Here is a 17,430-nt window from a genome sequence, read left to right on the forward strand (position 1 = left end):
CAGCCGAAGTCACACATACATCTATAAATACACAACTTTTAAAATGGTACACATGGGTAAAATACTTACTTTGAGCAGCTCAAATTTTCACAATCGAAAACTCAAACTTTTTACCCCTTTGTGGTTCCTCGCTGTCCAGTTGACATCAAATTTGCCGGGCAGATGCTAAACTACTTCCTTTACTTTCTGCTCTGCATTCAACACAGATTTACACAGCTCTCTTCACACACATGCAGTTAAGGTCTTCCAAACCTTTCTCTGAAGAATAAAGAAGCTACATGATTTTCATGGCTCAAAGCACAGACAGCTTAATTAACATCTGAAAAAGCATAACAGTGTATATGTGTATATTCTGCTGATGTAGGAAAAGTTCACGAGAGACAGGTCTCTCAGTGCTACAGTAGGAAAATGTCCAGGCTTTGACCTGCAAAGACAAGCTGCTGGTAGATTAATGTCTTTAAGCCAATTTGACAAAACACTAACACAAAGAAGAAACACAAAAAACACATTTTGGATTTCTTTGTTGGTTAAAATTCAGAAATAGATGTTAAGGTTTTTCTAGAAAAAAAAAATTCCACTGAACAACGAGCCTCCCACTCCTGGAGTCACATCACTTGTAATGGGTAGTTTATATTGGTATGGACTGAAAAGACAGATAGTCTGGAAATCAGGCATGTCTGTCGTGAAAAATGCTAAAAGCCTGCGTATATGTGCCATCAGCTAAAGTACACATAATTTTGTCTTATGAATACAATATTCCCTGCTGATTCCTTCAGGTCAAACACACAAAGTAGGACTGTTGATGAAATTCATATTGACCTTCGATCAATAGGCCTGTGTCAAACATTTTTATGATCAATGCTTCATTAACTACATTCCCTAATAAGTGCCCGGCTTTTTTCATACTCAACATTCTGGTGATTAAATATTATATATTTATGTATATATATATATATATATCTTACTATATATGGTATAAAAAATATACAATCATTGGCTAGTGGTGGGTCGCAAGATAGTATCAATCACATAAGACCAATACTTTATGCCCCAATGGAAACCCATGCACATAAATCATTATTTGGATACAGAATTCACCATGTCAGAACTTGAACAGCTCTGAAATGCAAACATGATGACAAAGTACTACATCCCAACTTTCAAACACCCACTGCTTTCTATTTTCGTTAACTAGATTGTCATCTCTCGAACAAAAACCTGGGGCCGCATTCACATTGTCAGAGCATCTCTGAGTCAGGAAGGGACAAAAGTGTAGTGTGATGTTGTGTAAGTGGATGTAGCTGAGAACAGTTTGTGCAGCAAGAAGTGACCCTGCTCAGGCTGGTAATGCTCCTGTTTATTTATGTTAATGTAAATTTAAAAAAATCAGAGTTCCTTCACTAAAGCATAGTCTAAATATGAATGAAATAATACTTTATGAAAAAATGAAACTCAGATCTTATAAAGCAGCCTATTCGCATGCTGATAGGCGTTATATTTATTGCATTATGTTTGGGCTATAAACAATGCAGGTACATTTAGTGGATGTATGTCCCATTAGTTACACCTACAATAGTGGGAAAGCTGCCATGCAAGGTGCAAACATGCAGCGGAAATAAAAAGTCAAAAGTGTGTCAAAGCATGAGACTGCGAAAGTGCTGTAAGAAGCTGTGGGATCATTCAGCTGAAGGAAAGTGGTGACAGATACAAATCTTCCCTGCTGCACCGCTGCATGTTTCCAGTTTAAGCAGTCCAATGTTGTGATCACTGTCATTTTTCCGGTGTTTTGACATGACTGCGTTGGGTAGGAAATGTGAGCAAATCTTTAATGAGATCAGCCACAAATATCATCTCTGCGCGATACAATATGTAGTATGTCGGTGAAGATTCACAGTCATCCAGGTTTGGTTATCTGAAGATTGAATCATATCAACTTCAGTATTTGGAGAATGTTTTTTCAACCTCTCGTCTCTCTGATTTCATCCTCTGCTTTATAAACTTATAAGTCCTCCTCCCCACTTTTAACTGTTTTTCATGTTAAGAGCTAAGATGCTTTGTTATTAACTTATCTTTTCTAGGATCTAACGTTAATGTTAAAGGGATATTGTTGAAAAACCTCCTAATTCAGAAAATTTTCTTAGAATTTGTCACTAGGTGCAGCTTTTTGGACTTAGGAAGCTTTGTGAATACGGCCCCGGCCTTTATTCTCTACTTTATCTGCTTTCACTTGCTAACAAAATTGCTTGAATTGAAACTGCACCTTTTGAGGCTGAGGGGAATGGTTGTAGTTTAATTGGCTGTAGGCAAAAATCAAGGGAAGCAGAGCTGCAGCTTGTCAGCCTGATTAGAAGCTTTGTGATTGGCTATTATCTACACTGAGGCCTATGAGACCACAGGTACACACTCAACAGACCTGCCACACTCTGGACTGTGTGACTTAGAAAACACAAGTGTAATTAATATCATTAATATTTGCTACATTCCATTTGTCCCACATATTCCATTTAGTGGTTCCAGCTCCACAGCAGTAGTTGGGTGCATGCTGCTTTACCAGCACATCACAATGGAAATGAGCCACGATTAAAGTTATTAGGTAAACCTGTGCTTTTCTGTTAAATTAAAAATGGCCCATGGAGGCAGGCTGGACAAAATATAAACACTCTCTCTGTGTTCCAATTCCATAACTAAATACCAAACATTTTAAAGTGACATGATCAATTACAGTTGTCAGAGAAAACACTTATTTGGTTCAACACCAACTGTAATTAGTTTTAAATGGCCACTCTACATATTTTACACATACACAAATTGCGTGTATTCACATGAAAGCACAATGGCATCATGGTTATATATGTTTTCTCTGAACTTAAAGACTATAACTGAATGACATGAGGGGTGAGAGCCGATGGAAAAGATGCTACTCCTCCTCCAGTTTTATGGTATTTCAATACTAAAATGGGTGGGAGGTACCCCTTTAATGTTCTGCAGCTGTGCATAGTTTAAGCTCCTTGGTGCATTCAACAGCACACTGAATAGACTTGATTTAGTCACTTTTCCAGTGTGAACACACTATATTGGGTACATATATCCTGCTGTATGAAAGTGGGACACAGCTTGGGTTTAACTTATAGATTTTGTAGTGTTCACATTGTGCTTGAGTATAACAAGTACGTTGTGTAAATACTATATACAGGTGTGACTTTGTCCATCCTAAGCCCCATGTTTTAATCCACATGAACTGTTTGTTAAAAGATATTAATTATGGATAATTTGGTCCATTATTCAGAAAAAATATTCCCTCTTCCACATGTCAGCTGAGGACAGGTTTGAAGCTGAAGACCAAGTAAGACAAAAGACAATAGCAACACAAAGGCAAATTAGTGACATCTGTCTAAACCGGAGAATACACTGCAGTTTGCTACTTATCTCATGTTTCATGACAAGCACATGACTAGTCCATAAGACACAAGATATGCAAAATCACTTTGCAAATACCCATCCACTGCTGTCCACATTCAAATGTTAATCTAGAAAAGAAATACTGACTTTAGTTACTGTATGTACACAAAATAGAGATAACTACTCTGCTAATTCCACATGATAACCTGATTTAAACAAAATCGCTGCAAAAGCTGGAACGCTCATGTCAACATGTGAACCTCATGCAATACAATCCATTTGAAAACCATAACTGGAAATGAACAAGTAAAAGAGACACAGTCAAGAAGGCTTGAGTCAGTGCGGTGAAATACATTGGTTTTGCTGCCAAATCCCCTCCCCCCCTAAAAAAACCCCAACTTTTTACTTTGTGTCTCTGTTGGGGGGATGTTACAAGCACAAACAAAAGCAGTGTTTTCAGATCGCTGTCTCAATGCACATTTGTGACTGCAGATGCAGAGCAAACACCTTGACACAAGAAAGATAAATAAATACATATTTACTCAACTGCACTGTAATGTACCTGATTTCAAGTATGTTAGGTTTCTCTGGCATGAAAACCACTTAGTAACAAACAGAAAATAATACAGCTTCATAATATTGATCTTTTTGCACTTTCACAATTATATCTACTTCAGAAACCTTGTACACAGTCATTATTATTGCATTGTTTTTGCATATCTTGTGGGATGCAGGATTACACCCACTCATACTGTTATACTGAAAAGCAAAACATCATAGCTCATGCCAACCGATTCATAACAAACACTGCAATGCTGCTTCATTCCACACTGAGGCACCACAGGCCTTTGAATCTGTCACTACTATTTGAAACCAACAGGTGCCTGGATCGGCACTTCTGACGGGCAGGGTTATGGTGCAGTCAGAGCAAAATCCACCTGCTGTGTGGCCAAATACAGGAGGGAACGGGAAATAGTGCAGATGGTTTTACATTAAAGAGCATTTTATCAAACATTTGCCCTTTCGTATATTCACCTCTGTTACTGGTCTCACTACTGCCAAAATAACACTTTGCTGAATTTATGAGAGTCCCGGCCCTGAACCTTGCATTTTGCAGGTCAAAGTTTAAAAAGATTGAACTCTGGAGCCAAGTGAAGTAGTGCATCACTCTGCTTTACAAACACATGGGAATAAAATTTTGGTATGACTGCGCCTCTGTCCTTTAAGATATGGACAAGTATTACAAACGTAAATTTACAAGATATAAAATGAATGTGCGAATCTGCGATTTTCAGTGCATTTTTGTGGGCTAGAGGTGTTATTGAACATGTATGAAGACTTATGGTTGATGTTAAGGCTATGATGATAATAGACAATATCTGATTTAAAATCTTGTGGACAACTTTCCATTCTAATCTTAATCTTGGGTCTCTAGCAGTGTATGTTGTATTTCTGAGTTATCAGCATAAATGACTTTATTTTAAATTCAGGGTTAAATAAACCTAATAAACTTGGAAACAAAAACAAAAGCACAAAGTGAGATGTTGCTGAAGCCAGATCCTACAATCTTTCTCTGCGTACAAATTAACACCTAAACCCATACACCCATTCTAAGATACCATCTTTTAGATTTAAATTAATAAGTCGGAGCAAAAAAAGCAGCTTACCAAAACTGCCAATGACCACACTGTGACCTGTTAGCTTATGACCTCAAACTATACAACACAATAGGTTTTGCAATAACCCAAAGAAAGAAAGAAATAAAATGCTCAATGATATTATGAAGAAAAAAAGGTCCTGGACAACAGACAAATGCCACACGTGTTCCTTTTCTGGGTTTGCAGTGTGATCATATCTACAAACCAACATAGCACTGCCACTGAAAACACATTCAACATTCACATTTAGTTTGCATATAAAAATGTCAGAAGTCTGTTACTGACATAGGATGCAGTGTATGGCAGTGTGCTCATGCAAACCCTTCCATGCCCAAATCCTCCTCTGCTTAACACGTGGGAACAAATCTGAGCAGTCAGTCTATAATGACACAATAAAGCGAAAACTAAGGGCCATAAGTTGACATATAATGGTGTCTGGGTGGGCATTCGGTGTCTTTCAAGGTGACACTTCATACATCTGATCATAGTTACGGAATCCGAGTTTAAAACTATTACTGGTATTATATTATGGCTATTGCAAGATATCAAATGTTTTCTAATTAAATTTGTTAGGAGTACAAAAAAATGTATGCGTTTTAATAATAACAGAAAAAAATCTTTCTCTGCCAGTTTAATCTAGATCTATCGTGTCCACATGTGAGCACTGGTCTTGGAAGACACAGACTTTCGGTATTAACCTTGCGTCTACCAGACCTTGAACTGAGATTGTGGTGATAGCAACATTTTCCCAAAATTTTTAGTGGCTAACATAACTTGTTAGCTTTTTAGGATAGATTCAATACCAAAATGAGACTTGGGCCCTGTGCAATGTACTGAGGCCTGAGTATTGAATCTGACAAGGGCATACTGTGGCCTGTCTCAGGTGAATCCAAACTATAATCAAGGACCAAACTAGAACAAAGAAGGGTCAATCAAAATGTCACCATGATACCTAGAAGCCATTAGAAAAAACAAATCCAAAGAATCACCCAACGACAATTTTCTGATGACATTAATCAAACGCTTGCCATATCTTAGCAATTATCACTCAACTTCCGGTTTGTACTGTAATTTTACAGTAATTCGTTTTACCCGGATATTATATTACAGACAACATTTCTGTTTATCTCTAACAATGCTATGAAATTATAAAGTTATAAAGCAAACCTCAGTCAAAGAGATGTGATTCAGAGGTTTTGCAGCATCCGTACACCAGCCCTAATAGTTCATTTGGAGTTTTGTTATGATTAGATGAAGTGAAGTGATTACAGTGTGTATAGCCAAACAATCAGGCTGTCACCCCCCAGTTCATTCACTAAGTGTCACTGTGGCAGTACAAGTTTGATGCTTCTGCCATTTCTAGCAACCATCCATGAAGAAGGAAAGCAGCAGCTACCAAAAGGCTTCTTACCTTCTGGCCAAGCTCCAACACTGAAACTAATCACCACTGTGTAAACGTAACTGTCACTCTGACCTTGACTTAACTACCTCTAAAATGAAAAAAAGAAGAAAAGTTATGTGATGACTAATTTTCAAAGATAAAGTGGCTACTGACTGTGCAGCTTGGCTAAAAAGGAAAAACCGTGCTAAAGAAATCACAAAGCTTTGGAAGCATGCCTGTCCATGGTAACCCTGTGTTAAGGAGGCCCATTATCACACACCCACGCACACACCCTTGCACTCACACAACACCATACTTGTAATGCTACCTTAATTTACTGTCTAGGCTTAAAATCAGCTTTTTAGAATACATAAGTAATCACTCAAACATAGGCAAACATACACATACAAATGCACATTCTCGCTCATTTTGCTCATTTTTTTCTCTTCTGGGAAAAATAAATAAATAAATAGATACAATCTGTAAAAGGTGCATACTGATAAGAGAGAAAGACCCCCCTTTTAGATACACACGCTATCTCACACAATCATACACACACATCCTGTACTAAAATGCAGACGCACTTCCACACACACAAATATAGTTATACACACGCACGCAAACACTACGCCCTGCTTCGATACTTAAAACCTCTTAAAAATCTCCTAAAATAAACCGAGCAAAAATACATTTATAAGACCAGCACCCGACTGTGCAAACAAATCAAGGATAAATTAAACCAATAACATCATGTATATAAAACAAAATAATCATGGCTAGCCAGTTTTGCACAATATAGAACTGTAAAATACATAGTGGGCGTGGTCTGTAGAGAGTGTGTGTCGCAACAAATCCAATAGGATTCCACGCTGAGAGGAAGAGGAGGGTGTTGGAGAAGGAGGTGAGGTTGATTGATGGGCAGATCGTGTATGGATCCAGGCCCTGAATCTGTTTTCTTTTCACTCCTGTGGTCTCCTTCACCCTGCCTTCTCTGTTGCCCTGTTTGACAGACACACACACCTCTCAGAAGGCTAAAAAGCAAGAACCCTGCGATGGAGGGAGAGGGATGGAGGAATAACCGAAGAGGAGGGAGGAAGGAGAGAGGGAGGAGTGAGGAACGGCGAGGTATGAGGCAGACAAGGGGCTCGCTGTCTCTGGTTAGCCACCAAATGCTCCTGCCATTTCCTGTCTGGTGCAGGAAGTGGTTGTGACCAAACAACAAAAAGCGGCAGATGAGGCAAAGCCAGATCAAGATGACATATGAGGAGAGTATGTCTCCTACTGGCATCCTGTTGACCAGAGGAAAAAAGAGCTGGCTAGCTTCCTGTTGACAGTAGAGTGTCTTTCTCTGCCCGTGGCCCCCTAGAGCAGCCCTATTGTGGCTGGTGGACCATTCCTCAGATCCTTCCCCCCTTGGTTGGCGGTGGTACATCACCTTAACCCCACCCCAGCTGGCAGGGATGTGCTCCAAGGTTCCTTTGCTTTGGAAGAGGAGGAGAAATGAGATTTCAAACAGGGCTTTCTTTGCCCTGTTTTACAGCGCTTCAGCATCAGTGAACCAAGAAGGAGGACTTCACTTTTGACCTTAAGTGGGAACAGTCAGATGTGAATCCTTGACTGACCCCCACAAGCTGGTCTGCTTTCCCTTAACTGGCTTCATGGCGGCCAGATAAACAACAATAACACAACACCAAAATAGGCATAGAAATGAAAACAAACACACACTGTCCATTGCAGAAAACCCCTAATAAAACTTTCTTCTTCGGTTTTACTCTTTCTACCACTTCTTCATCTTCCTACTTTCCTTTGTCGTTTTTGCTTGTCTCTGCTTTTCTGTTCTTCACACTTTTGAGGACATAATAAAACTGTGAGGCACTTTAGAGACACACTCAGACGTGTGGAGAACACACGCATACACATATAAAGAGAAAATCATAAATCACACGCATACACACAAGTATACACTCAGATAGTATATAGTGTGGTATACTTTACTATAAACATTCACACACATACAAACTCATATAAACTGACAAAGTCCAACCAGGTGTTTAAGGTTGCGTCACTGGCCGCCATTGCAAAGAGCAGTTACGTCTGGCTGAGAGGCAGACAGTGTATGTGTGTGAGAAGCAGGGACAGACAGAGCCAGCCACGGTGCTTTTACCCAGCACTGACAAGCACCAGCTGAACCGGTGAAGCTCACTCCTATAAACTTGTCACACACTCCATATCCTCATCCTCCAACAGATCGCTATTCCTCTGCCGTGCTCTTCCAAGCACAACTGAGCTTCTGTGTTGCTCCTCCTCTCTCGCTCCTGCCTCTTCCTCATCCTCTTCTCGCCCCCTCCCCTCTGCCAGCAGCTCCTGCCGCTCCTCCACAGAGGATGGTCCATGGACAGAGCCTCTGCTTCCTCCAGCCTCTCCCCCGCACTCGCTGGGACTTAAGTTGACCGATCGGTCCCTGTGAGCTGCTGCTGCTGCTGCTGTGTGGAAGGGTAGGAGCTTGCCATTGGGGCTGTGCTGCGAGGTGGAAGAGGTGCTGGACGTAGCGTTGGTGGTGCCGTTGCCATTAAGAATGTTGTTGGCGGCATGCTCCATCTCCTCAATGGTCATGTCGCAGGCGTCTGCCAACTCGGCTTTGGTTGCCTCGATAAATGAAGGGTCCTGGGCGAAATGAGCCAAGCCCTCTGATATTAGCACCTTGGGAAGACAATGGGAAAGGAGGAATGGCAAAGGGAGGGAGGGGATTAGATAAATGAATGCAGGGAATGGAAGAGAAAAGGATTAATGTTGCAGGAAAAAATGAGAAAGAGCGGTGTTCAGGAAAAGTAACTCTTTTCATTCAGTACATACATTTACACATGCACTCACCGCCTCTACTAGACTGCCTGCACTGCCGTGGGACAATAAGCTGGAGTCTTTTCCCAGTAGTGAGGGCACTGTGAGCGACACCGGCCGGGGCGGCATTGGATTGGACACTGAGGTGGGACTAGGGCTGGGCCCTCGACTGTTGCCATTACTATCGCTGTACCTAGGAGCAAAACATTTGTTTGTTAAAAACATTGATTCACACAGTTTGCTAAGGCTGCAATACAACCTGAAGCAGTTAATTTCAAGGTACTTGGTCTTACCAGGGCCCACAGTTGACAGAGGGCAAGCTGGTATTAAGCTTTTCATGGGAGTTGGAGCCCTGTAGCCTTAGAGAGGGCACCCGCTGGTAGGAGGTGTCACTGCCATGGGCTACAAAAACACAGTGAGTGAGGAAAAACAACAAGAACAAACACACCAAACCTATGTTGACATCAACAGAAACAGCCTGTGTGCACAGAATGTACAATAGAATACCTGTGGGACTGGTTGGAGGCGTGGAGCACAGCCGACTAAAGAGGGTAGGTGAGTGACTCCTTCTTAGCAGAGGACTCAAACCTGCCACTGCCAGAGCCTGGAAGAGGGGGAGAGAGCAGATGGATGGAGTTACAGGGGAGCAGCGGGGGAAGATTACACCTGCCAACTTCAGCACAAATGTATTTAAAACTTGTTTATGATTGTCTAAGTGTAAATGTGTGTTCGTCTTTTGTGGGTATCTATCCTACCTGATGATGTACAAGGTGTAAAGGTACAGCCGTCTTCTGGGAGACGTCTGGCCTTGATTGTCTCCTGAGACACTCCAGATGGAAGGACGATCTCCGCGCTGCGTACCACAACCAACAATACACAAACACTTAGCACACAGAGAGGTTTTCCAAAAACTGGAGCAATTTCAGGAAAGACTTCTTATCTACATGTCTGTTTGCTCACCCAGAGAAGAAGGGCAGAGGAAGACTCTCCTGGGAGACCCTCCTCCTCCCCTTCTGTCTTCTACCTCCTCTCCTTCCTCCATGGGAGTCAGCTGCTTACATGTTTCATCTTGATACACCAGCCTGATGTAAACACAGATGTACATAGGGAAGTTAATGATGGAAGCATGTGTAAATTTAGACATGCTGCAGTAAATAGGATGAAAACTCAATTATTTGGCTATTTGTCAGCAGTACATGTCAGAGGAGAGTGAGGGGTCCTCCTCGTGGTATTCCCTATCTTCACCATAGCTCTCATCGTATGTCTCCTCCGTTGACCCTTCGCCTCTTCGAATGATTGGCAGGCGACTGTCACTCGAGTCCGAACTACAACAAACAAACATGTACACAAGCAAAACAAGCACACACACAAACAAAATGAACATAAACACAGACAACAGATGGAAGACATAAACGTAACACAAAACACAAAGAATAAGCTGATTAGTAAAAAACCCAGAGACAAGCTTAGGAGGAGAGAGTGACAAACCCACTGAGGCTTAAATATTGTATGTGAGAAAGAGCAGGAAGGCAAAGAAGAAAAGGCAAAGGGAGAAGGAGAGGGAAAAGCAGTTGGATTTACAACGGTTTTGTTAAAGCGAAATGGAGAAAAGCGTTAAAGGCAACATCTGGAACATGACAAACTGGTAGCACGACTGGGGTGCAGACTTTAAAAAACAAAGATGAGGACAAACAAGAAAAAGTTTAATAACAGGTAATATATTCAGCCAATACTTGGAGAGCTGTATTTTCATGTAGGTCTATAGGGAAATGAAACAGGTACCTTTTATGCTGATGTCATTACGTCCTAGAATTGGAGGCCATCTTTACTACTTAAGAAGCAAGGCCCACATTAACAAGCTACATCTAAACTCTGCAAATAACCTGTATTAAATCTTATTCTTTTTTTATTCCAAAAATGTCTTGTCACCCTTTATCTTTGACACATCGTGTTCATACTCCAGATGTACGCTTTAAAGGGACATTGTGACATTTGAATTTGAATAATTTCTACTTGACCAGATTGTTGCCTAAGAGCTGAAACAAATCCACAAAAAAGTGATAACAAACTACTTACTTCCAGTTAGCAGCACTGGTATTTTAATGATGAACACTTACAAACAGGTATTTTTTGTTGCACCTGGTGAAGAGAATTAAATCAAATTCCTAAAAGCCAAGATGTCCCTTTAATCAACAGCTTATTTATGGGCCCGACAGCAAATTCTGGGTTAGGACAGCATTTGATTTGTTTAAAACTTCACTGCTGTAGAGTCTGATCAAGCTTACTCCATTTGGCAGCAGGTTTGATATATTAAGTTAAATCAAAGAGATAGGGCATTGGAAAGCTTATGCTTTGATTGGAAGTAATTTCAGATCAGATATCAGATATCAGATATTCCTTTAAAATTCTATCACACAGCTGCAACAAGAGCCTTTGATAGGGAAGGTTTGGCCAGGTTGATAGCAGATTCTATAGTGTAAGCATGTAGCCTTAATTTTGCTATAGCAAATAACACTTATGTGCATAGCAACAAGGGTCACTATAGCACATCGAGAGCTATGAAATTTTATATAGCATTATGAAGACTTTTTGCATGTAGATAGGGGACTAACACAACACACACACACTCACACACGCACAATTTCTCTCTCTGTCCCCTGGCAACATACCGCATGAGGGTGTCATAAAAGGTCCTGTTTTTCCACCAGAATCAAAAGACATTGGAAGAGAGGAGGAAGGAAAAAAGTGAAAGGAATAGAAGAACCATATATGTCTGTGATGAAATTCCATGATGTTTATCAGCTATCTAGCGATATATTTGTAATGATGAGCACATAAATTGAGAAAATAAATAAAATACCATCAAAATCTAAAAGACAGATGTGTTAAACAGCACTCTAAGGCCTGAACTCACCTCTTTGGAGGAAAGCACCATGCAGATCTTGGGAGCAGAATGGGGGTGAGTGGCTGCCCTGTGTGCCCATCCACAGTACTTATAGATGGGCTTGGAAATCGACTGATCCCCTGGGCTGCCACCCCAGCCATACCAGTGTTATTGGCATTGTTGATGTTGGCATTGGAGCCTAATGAAGAGTAAGAGGATGGGGTGAAAGTGGTGGAGTCCATGAGCTTCTCATGGGAGGGGCTCTCGCCTTCGCAAGGTGAGCCCTTCTGGCTGATATGCAAGGGACGCTGGGTAGTGAAGGACTGTGGGAAGGATGCGCGGCCATCACTCTGATTGTAGTAGTTGACGTGATTGCCAAACAACCCACCTGTACGCTGTGGTATTAGGAGGAGAGATGGTGAAAGACAAGTGAGGGCACGAGGAAGATGAAGAGACACAAAAGAAAGAGAGAGAGAATAATGGAGAAAACAAAGAGTAAAAATTATGTTTTAGTCAAAATGTTACATTACATTCAAATGTGCAATCATAATTAAAACAGCCACTCTCACTAAAAGCAGCGGCCAAACTTTGTTCAGCCATAATGGAAATGTAAAGCAATGACCTTATGTCACAAACTGAAGAAAGGTCTTTCTTACTTACTTACTTACTAATAAATGGTAGACTTGTGTTTGTATTAGAGTGATTACGCTGAATGAATCAGATAGAATAACTTAATCTAAAATCTCAATGTTGTTAAAATAATTATTGGTTATTTTTACTCAATATATACTGAAGCATTTGTTTCAGTTCGTCTGTGTCTCATAAAACAAATTATGTAAATGTAACAAAATTTTGCAGCAAGCAAACTTGAGCATGTGAATGCAGCAATGAAAAAAGGAAGGCTGGAAATTAGCTTAAGTCATCCTCACACTTGTGTGTGTGTTTGAATTCAGGGTTTTGTTTAGTAAAGCATCCTTATAATTCATGCTCACTGAATGATTCAAAATAACCCCAGATGACCAATTTCAAAAATTAAGTAAATTGTCTCCTTAGTGACTGGCAGCAAAGCCATGGTGTAAAACAACACTTTTTGACCATCTGAGCACATGCATGTTCGTGTACGTGCATGGAACAATGATAGAGCTTCAAGCTGGGCACTGATCATCTCTCTCTCTCTTTTTCTTTCTCTCTCTCTTTGGAGAGTGAGTGAGGGTGTGTGTATCCAACCTTTACCCTGAAGATATCATCCTCGGATGCAGCTGAAACAGGCTCCTTCAGACCTTTATCCAACTCTTCCTCGACCGTCAGATCTCCAGAGATGGCCCTCCGAATTTCTGGACCAATGTCATGCAATGTCCGCAGGCCAGCCTACACACAGTTTAAATACCATGGAGTGTTAGAGTTATCTTGAAACAAACCAGCGACCGACATGTTTATTTTGCATTTAAAACTCTACAACCCAAAGTGTTTCATTTCTAAAGTTCATGACAATGTGCCTACTATATGTACGTACTATATTTGCACTCACAATAAGTTTTAATCAAAGTTACAATTGTAAAGATGTACTGCTGTCATTGTAAGGTAATGATAATGTAACAAATAAATATATAGATTTCTGCTCAAGACTAAACACATTTTGTGTGATTGTGTACCTGCAGAGACAGGGCAGTTTTGGGGGGCACCTTGGCCACCAAGCCTTGTTCTTTCCTCTTCTTAAATTTACGGAAATATTCTTGTATAAGGAAGGTGGCGTAGAACTTCCCGACTGTTACTTCATCATCTGCAAGAAATAAAGATACTATAATTAAGTTAATCTTTAAAATAACAATTCGACGTCACATTAATAAAAGCAATCCCCATGTGTAGTGTAATAATAATAATTACTTCAACTGCTTCCTTATTAAAACATGTTGTTCCTTTACATGAGTACAGTTCCAGATTATGGATGTGTATGTACATACCACCAGCAGGGGGCACAACTTGATCTAAGAGTTTCATGCTGGTTCTTTTCCAGATCTTCTTCACTATTGCCCTCAGTTCCTCATTGGCTTGCTCCAGGTTACCTGCACAGACAGACAGCAAACAGAGCAAACTCTTTGTTCACATGGGCGTTTTACAGTTGAATTCATTTACACAATATACTGCCTCACAGATTGTCCAATGTGTGCCTGTGTTTGTATCTACAGTTAACTTTGTTTTATTTTTATTTTTTTATTTTCTTAATTTTATTTGAAAAACTTTGCTCTGTAAATAAAGATTAACATGAGCAGAATACTCGTAAATTAAATTTTCATTTTATGACCGACATATATGTAAATATGATGTTCTGTCGATTTGTTTGTCATTTGCCTCTACAGCTTTGCTGGATGGATTGTTTATGTGTGTTACCTTCCGTCTTGATCCTGAGCGCTGTTCTGACCAAGGCAAACAGTGTGGCATTGAACATAACTGTTCCATCACTGTTCAGGGGCATATTCATTGAAACCAGACGCTACGTGAGACAGAACACACAGTTATACACGCACACGGTCACTTACATAAAATTCTACTTTACTAACAAATTGACAATAGATCTTGACAGCTAGCAAAATAAACATTGAATAGTTCAACACATGGACACTAATTTTCTTGTAAAGATACCTATGTTTAGATTGGTGTAAATATTTTCTCTACATTCATGATCTTTTGTCATTGTGCCACTTAAGTTATTGTGGAAGGTGCAATTCAAATGTTACCACTTTGATTTCAACAAGATATTTTTAGTTGACACTCCTTCTAATTCTGCCCCATAATAGCAGGAGAATAGTATGTAGTAGGTATATAAACAAAAAAAACAAAAAAAAAGAAAACTCTTCCTATTTCAACAGCTCTACAGTCCATGGCAACATTATTCGTAATTTACGCCACAATAAGTGTGTGTTTACCTTGCAGGCCACCCTGTGGGGACAAAGCTTTCCGAAGCCAAGAGGGGGCTGGATTCTCCGGAGCAAAGTGACCACATCAAGATGCTTTATTCTGCCCCTGAAAACAGCCCAGTTATTATGTTATACAACCATGGCACCAATGATGAAAGTCTCATTACTCCAGTGGCAGACTTTCTGTAAACTCACTTAGCTTCGGGGTCATATTCAGCCCATATCCTCTTAAACTCATCAAGATGATGTGGCCCCAGAATTGACCAATCACGTGTAAGGTAGTCAAAGTTGTCCATGATGACGGCCACAAACAGGTTTATGATCTGTGGAAAATCAGATATCACTCAGAAGAAAGAAATGGTAACATCCATAACATGGGAAATTGGATCATTCACTTTCTTGCTTCCAGCTAGATGAGCAGATGTTTGGTGACAAGACACCAGGAAGTCAAAATGTAAGTATCAAACTCTTGGCAAGAAGGTGAGTAAACAATTTCAAAAAATGTTATATTCAAGATTTTCTACTTGTCCTAACTCTAAGTAATTATTTATGATTATTGTATTGCTTTATAAAACACAGATTTCCTTATTTATTATTTTTTTACTCACCAGGAAGGCACAGAGCATGTAGAAGCTGACAAAGTAAATGATAGCAAACTGGCTGCCACAGTCCTCATTGGATGTGCTGTTTTCATTGGTCGATCCTTTCTCACATGGCTGATTGGGTGCGCACGCTAGCATAATTTCCTGCCATGCCTCACCTGTTGCACATCTGTTCCAGCATGAGGTCACATGTGCATTTATGCAACACACACATAGAGACGCATGGATGTGTGCATGTATGCAGAGGCATACAAGCATAGAGGGACACAAACAGACACACACATAGAAACAAAAGCAAAGAAAGAGAGACACACAGTAAGACAAATGTTAGACCATAGAAATAGCATAAAATGTTTTTAAAACAGTTATTTATATCTTGATACGGTGAATTTACAGAGAAACACCAAAGAAAAGTGACTTTATATTTGATTTTGTTGACCTGTTGATCAAAACGTCTGTACTACAGTACGGCTGTCTTCCATTCTGAATACTTCAGTGTTTTTAAACTCTTTAGTTGTGCCTTATAGCGAGGTGATTTGCTAGATTTAAAACATATCCAAAACGGCTTGCAAAAACTGAGGTAAAGAGGTTATATTCCCCTTAAGCACATCATTTGTGAAGCATCCAAGTGTGGCATCTCATTGAATGGAAGCCCACTGCTACAATATATTCCATGAAGGGGTTTGTCCAGAATTTGAATGGACAGAAATCACACTTTTTTTGGTTTTAGGGCAAAACCCTTAGGAAAATAATAAACATGCTCCCATATCATCTCAAAATATGCACTTGAGAATTATATGTGAGTTATCCTTTCAGTTTCTGTGGCTGTTATCCCCTGCATGGAATCTTACCATCAACACAGGACAGAGGGGTTTCTGGGAGAGGTTCCAGCATCCAGGAAATGAATAATCAGTAGAGTCCTCTGACAAATGTGCTGAACATTTCCTCCTCAGTGGACCAGAATATTTTTTGCTAAATCACCATTATGTTTACAACAATTATCAGTTAACTACCAAGCAGATGGTATGTACAGTTTGGATGGGCATTATGGGGATCATTAGTAAATATTTCCAGCTTTTGAACTTTTCAAACTCTCTGCATGGTGACATAGCCTTATAGAACAAAGGGCAAAACATTCTTCATTCAGAGAATCACAGAGTCGACTGAATTTAAAGCTTGGCTTTTACAGATACCCTTGCATTTAATTAACCCACTGCTGTCATAAAATGTTGACAATAAGCTCAAATGTAAACTCTACAGTCCGTTTCAGCGTAAATGAAACAGAAATACTGCAGACCACAATTATTGTTGGCATTACAGATTACAGACACTGATATAAATGGGAGAAGAAGAACAGAATAAGGGTGTATATTGACAGAAACAGAAAGGATAAAGATGAGGGAAGAACCTAGCTTAAAAAAGTAAAAAATAACGATAATAAAAGGCATTAAAATGCATAAAAATAATTTTCACCTGAAGAGGAGCAGCACTGCCTGCGGGAATGTCTGGAAATTGTTGTTCCTGTTGATCTGTGTGTTGTCCCGCAGTGCTATCTTACCAAACATCTGCACAGGAGGGAAGGAAGTAGTAACAGCACACAGCATATGATGTGAGAGTGGACAAGAGGAAGTGAATCAGAATCAGAGGCCAGCTGTCACAAGAAAATCAAATCGAAGTGTCTCCTACTCATGATTAATGACACAAAATACAGCTTTTAAAATACAGTAGAACGACAGACAGAGAGATGAGGTAG

At 40.0% G+C, this 17,430-nt stretch overlaps 1 protein-coding gene across 27 annotated transcripts in view; it reads right to left on the bottom strand.

Annotated features, from left to right (window-relative positions):
* Positions 1-44: 44 nt before the first annotated feature.
* The window catches only part of cacna1c (calcium channel, voltage-dependent, L type, alpha 1C subunit), a 177,056-nt gene continuing 159,670 nt past the window's right edge, over positions 45-17,430 (bottom strand). For 18 of the 27 annotated variants that reach the window (XM_067490618.1, XM_067490606.1, XM_067490599.1 and 15 more), the window contains 17 exons: positions 17,151-17,242; positions 15,684-15,846; positions 15,271-15,398; positions 15,085-15,181; positions 14,549-14,651; positions 14,122-14,223; positions 13,813-13,940; positions 13,388-13,528; positions 12,191-12,555; positions 11,946-11,969; positions 10,473-10,601; positions 10,237-10,358; positions 10,032-10,129; positions 9,784-9,880; positions 9,570-9,678; positions 9,292-9,469; positions 45-9,138 (listed from right to left, as the gene is read on the bottom strand). In XM_067490618.1, the coding sequence (XP_067346719.1) occupies positions 8,644-9,138; positions 9,292-9,469; positions 9,570-9,678; positions 9,784-9,880; positions 10,032-10,129; positions 10,237-10,358; positions 10,473-10,601; positions 11,946-11,969; positions 12,191-12,555; positions 13,388-13,528; positions 13,813-13,940; positions 14,122-14,223; positions 14,549-14,651; positions 15,085-15,181; positions 15,271-15,398; positions 15,684-15,846; positions 17,151-17,242 (2,571 nt within the window). In that variant the 3' untranslated portion in view covers positions 45-8,643. The remainder of the gene's footprint in view (positions 9,139-9,291; positions 9,470-9,569; positions 9,679-9,783; positions 9,881-10,031; positions 10,130-10,236; positions 10,359-10,472; positions 10,602-11,945; positions 11,970-12,190; positions 12,556-13,387; positions 13,529-13,812; positions 13,941-14,121; positions 14,224-14,548; positions 14,652-15,084; positions 15,182-15,270; positions 15,399-15,683; positions 15,847-17,150; positions 17,243-17,430) is intronic. The other 9 variants (XM_067490620.1, XM_067490626.1, XM_067490607.1 and 6 more) reach the window with 5 other exon arrangements.

Source organism: Channa argus, chromosome 21, assembly GCF_033026475.1.
Source record: "Channa argus isolate prfri chromosome 21, Channa argus male v1.0, whole genome shotgun sequence".
In the NCBI taxonomy this organism is placed as follows: Eukaryota; Metazoa; Chordata; class Actinopteri; order Anabantiformes; family Channidae; genus Channa; species Channa argus.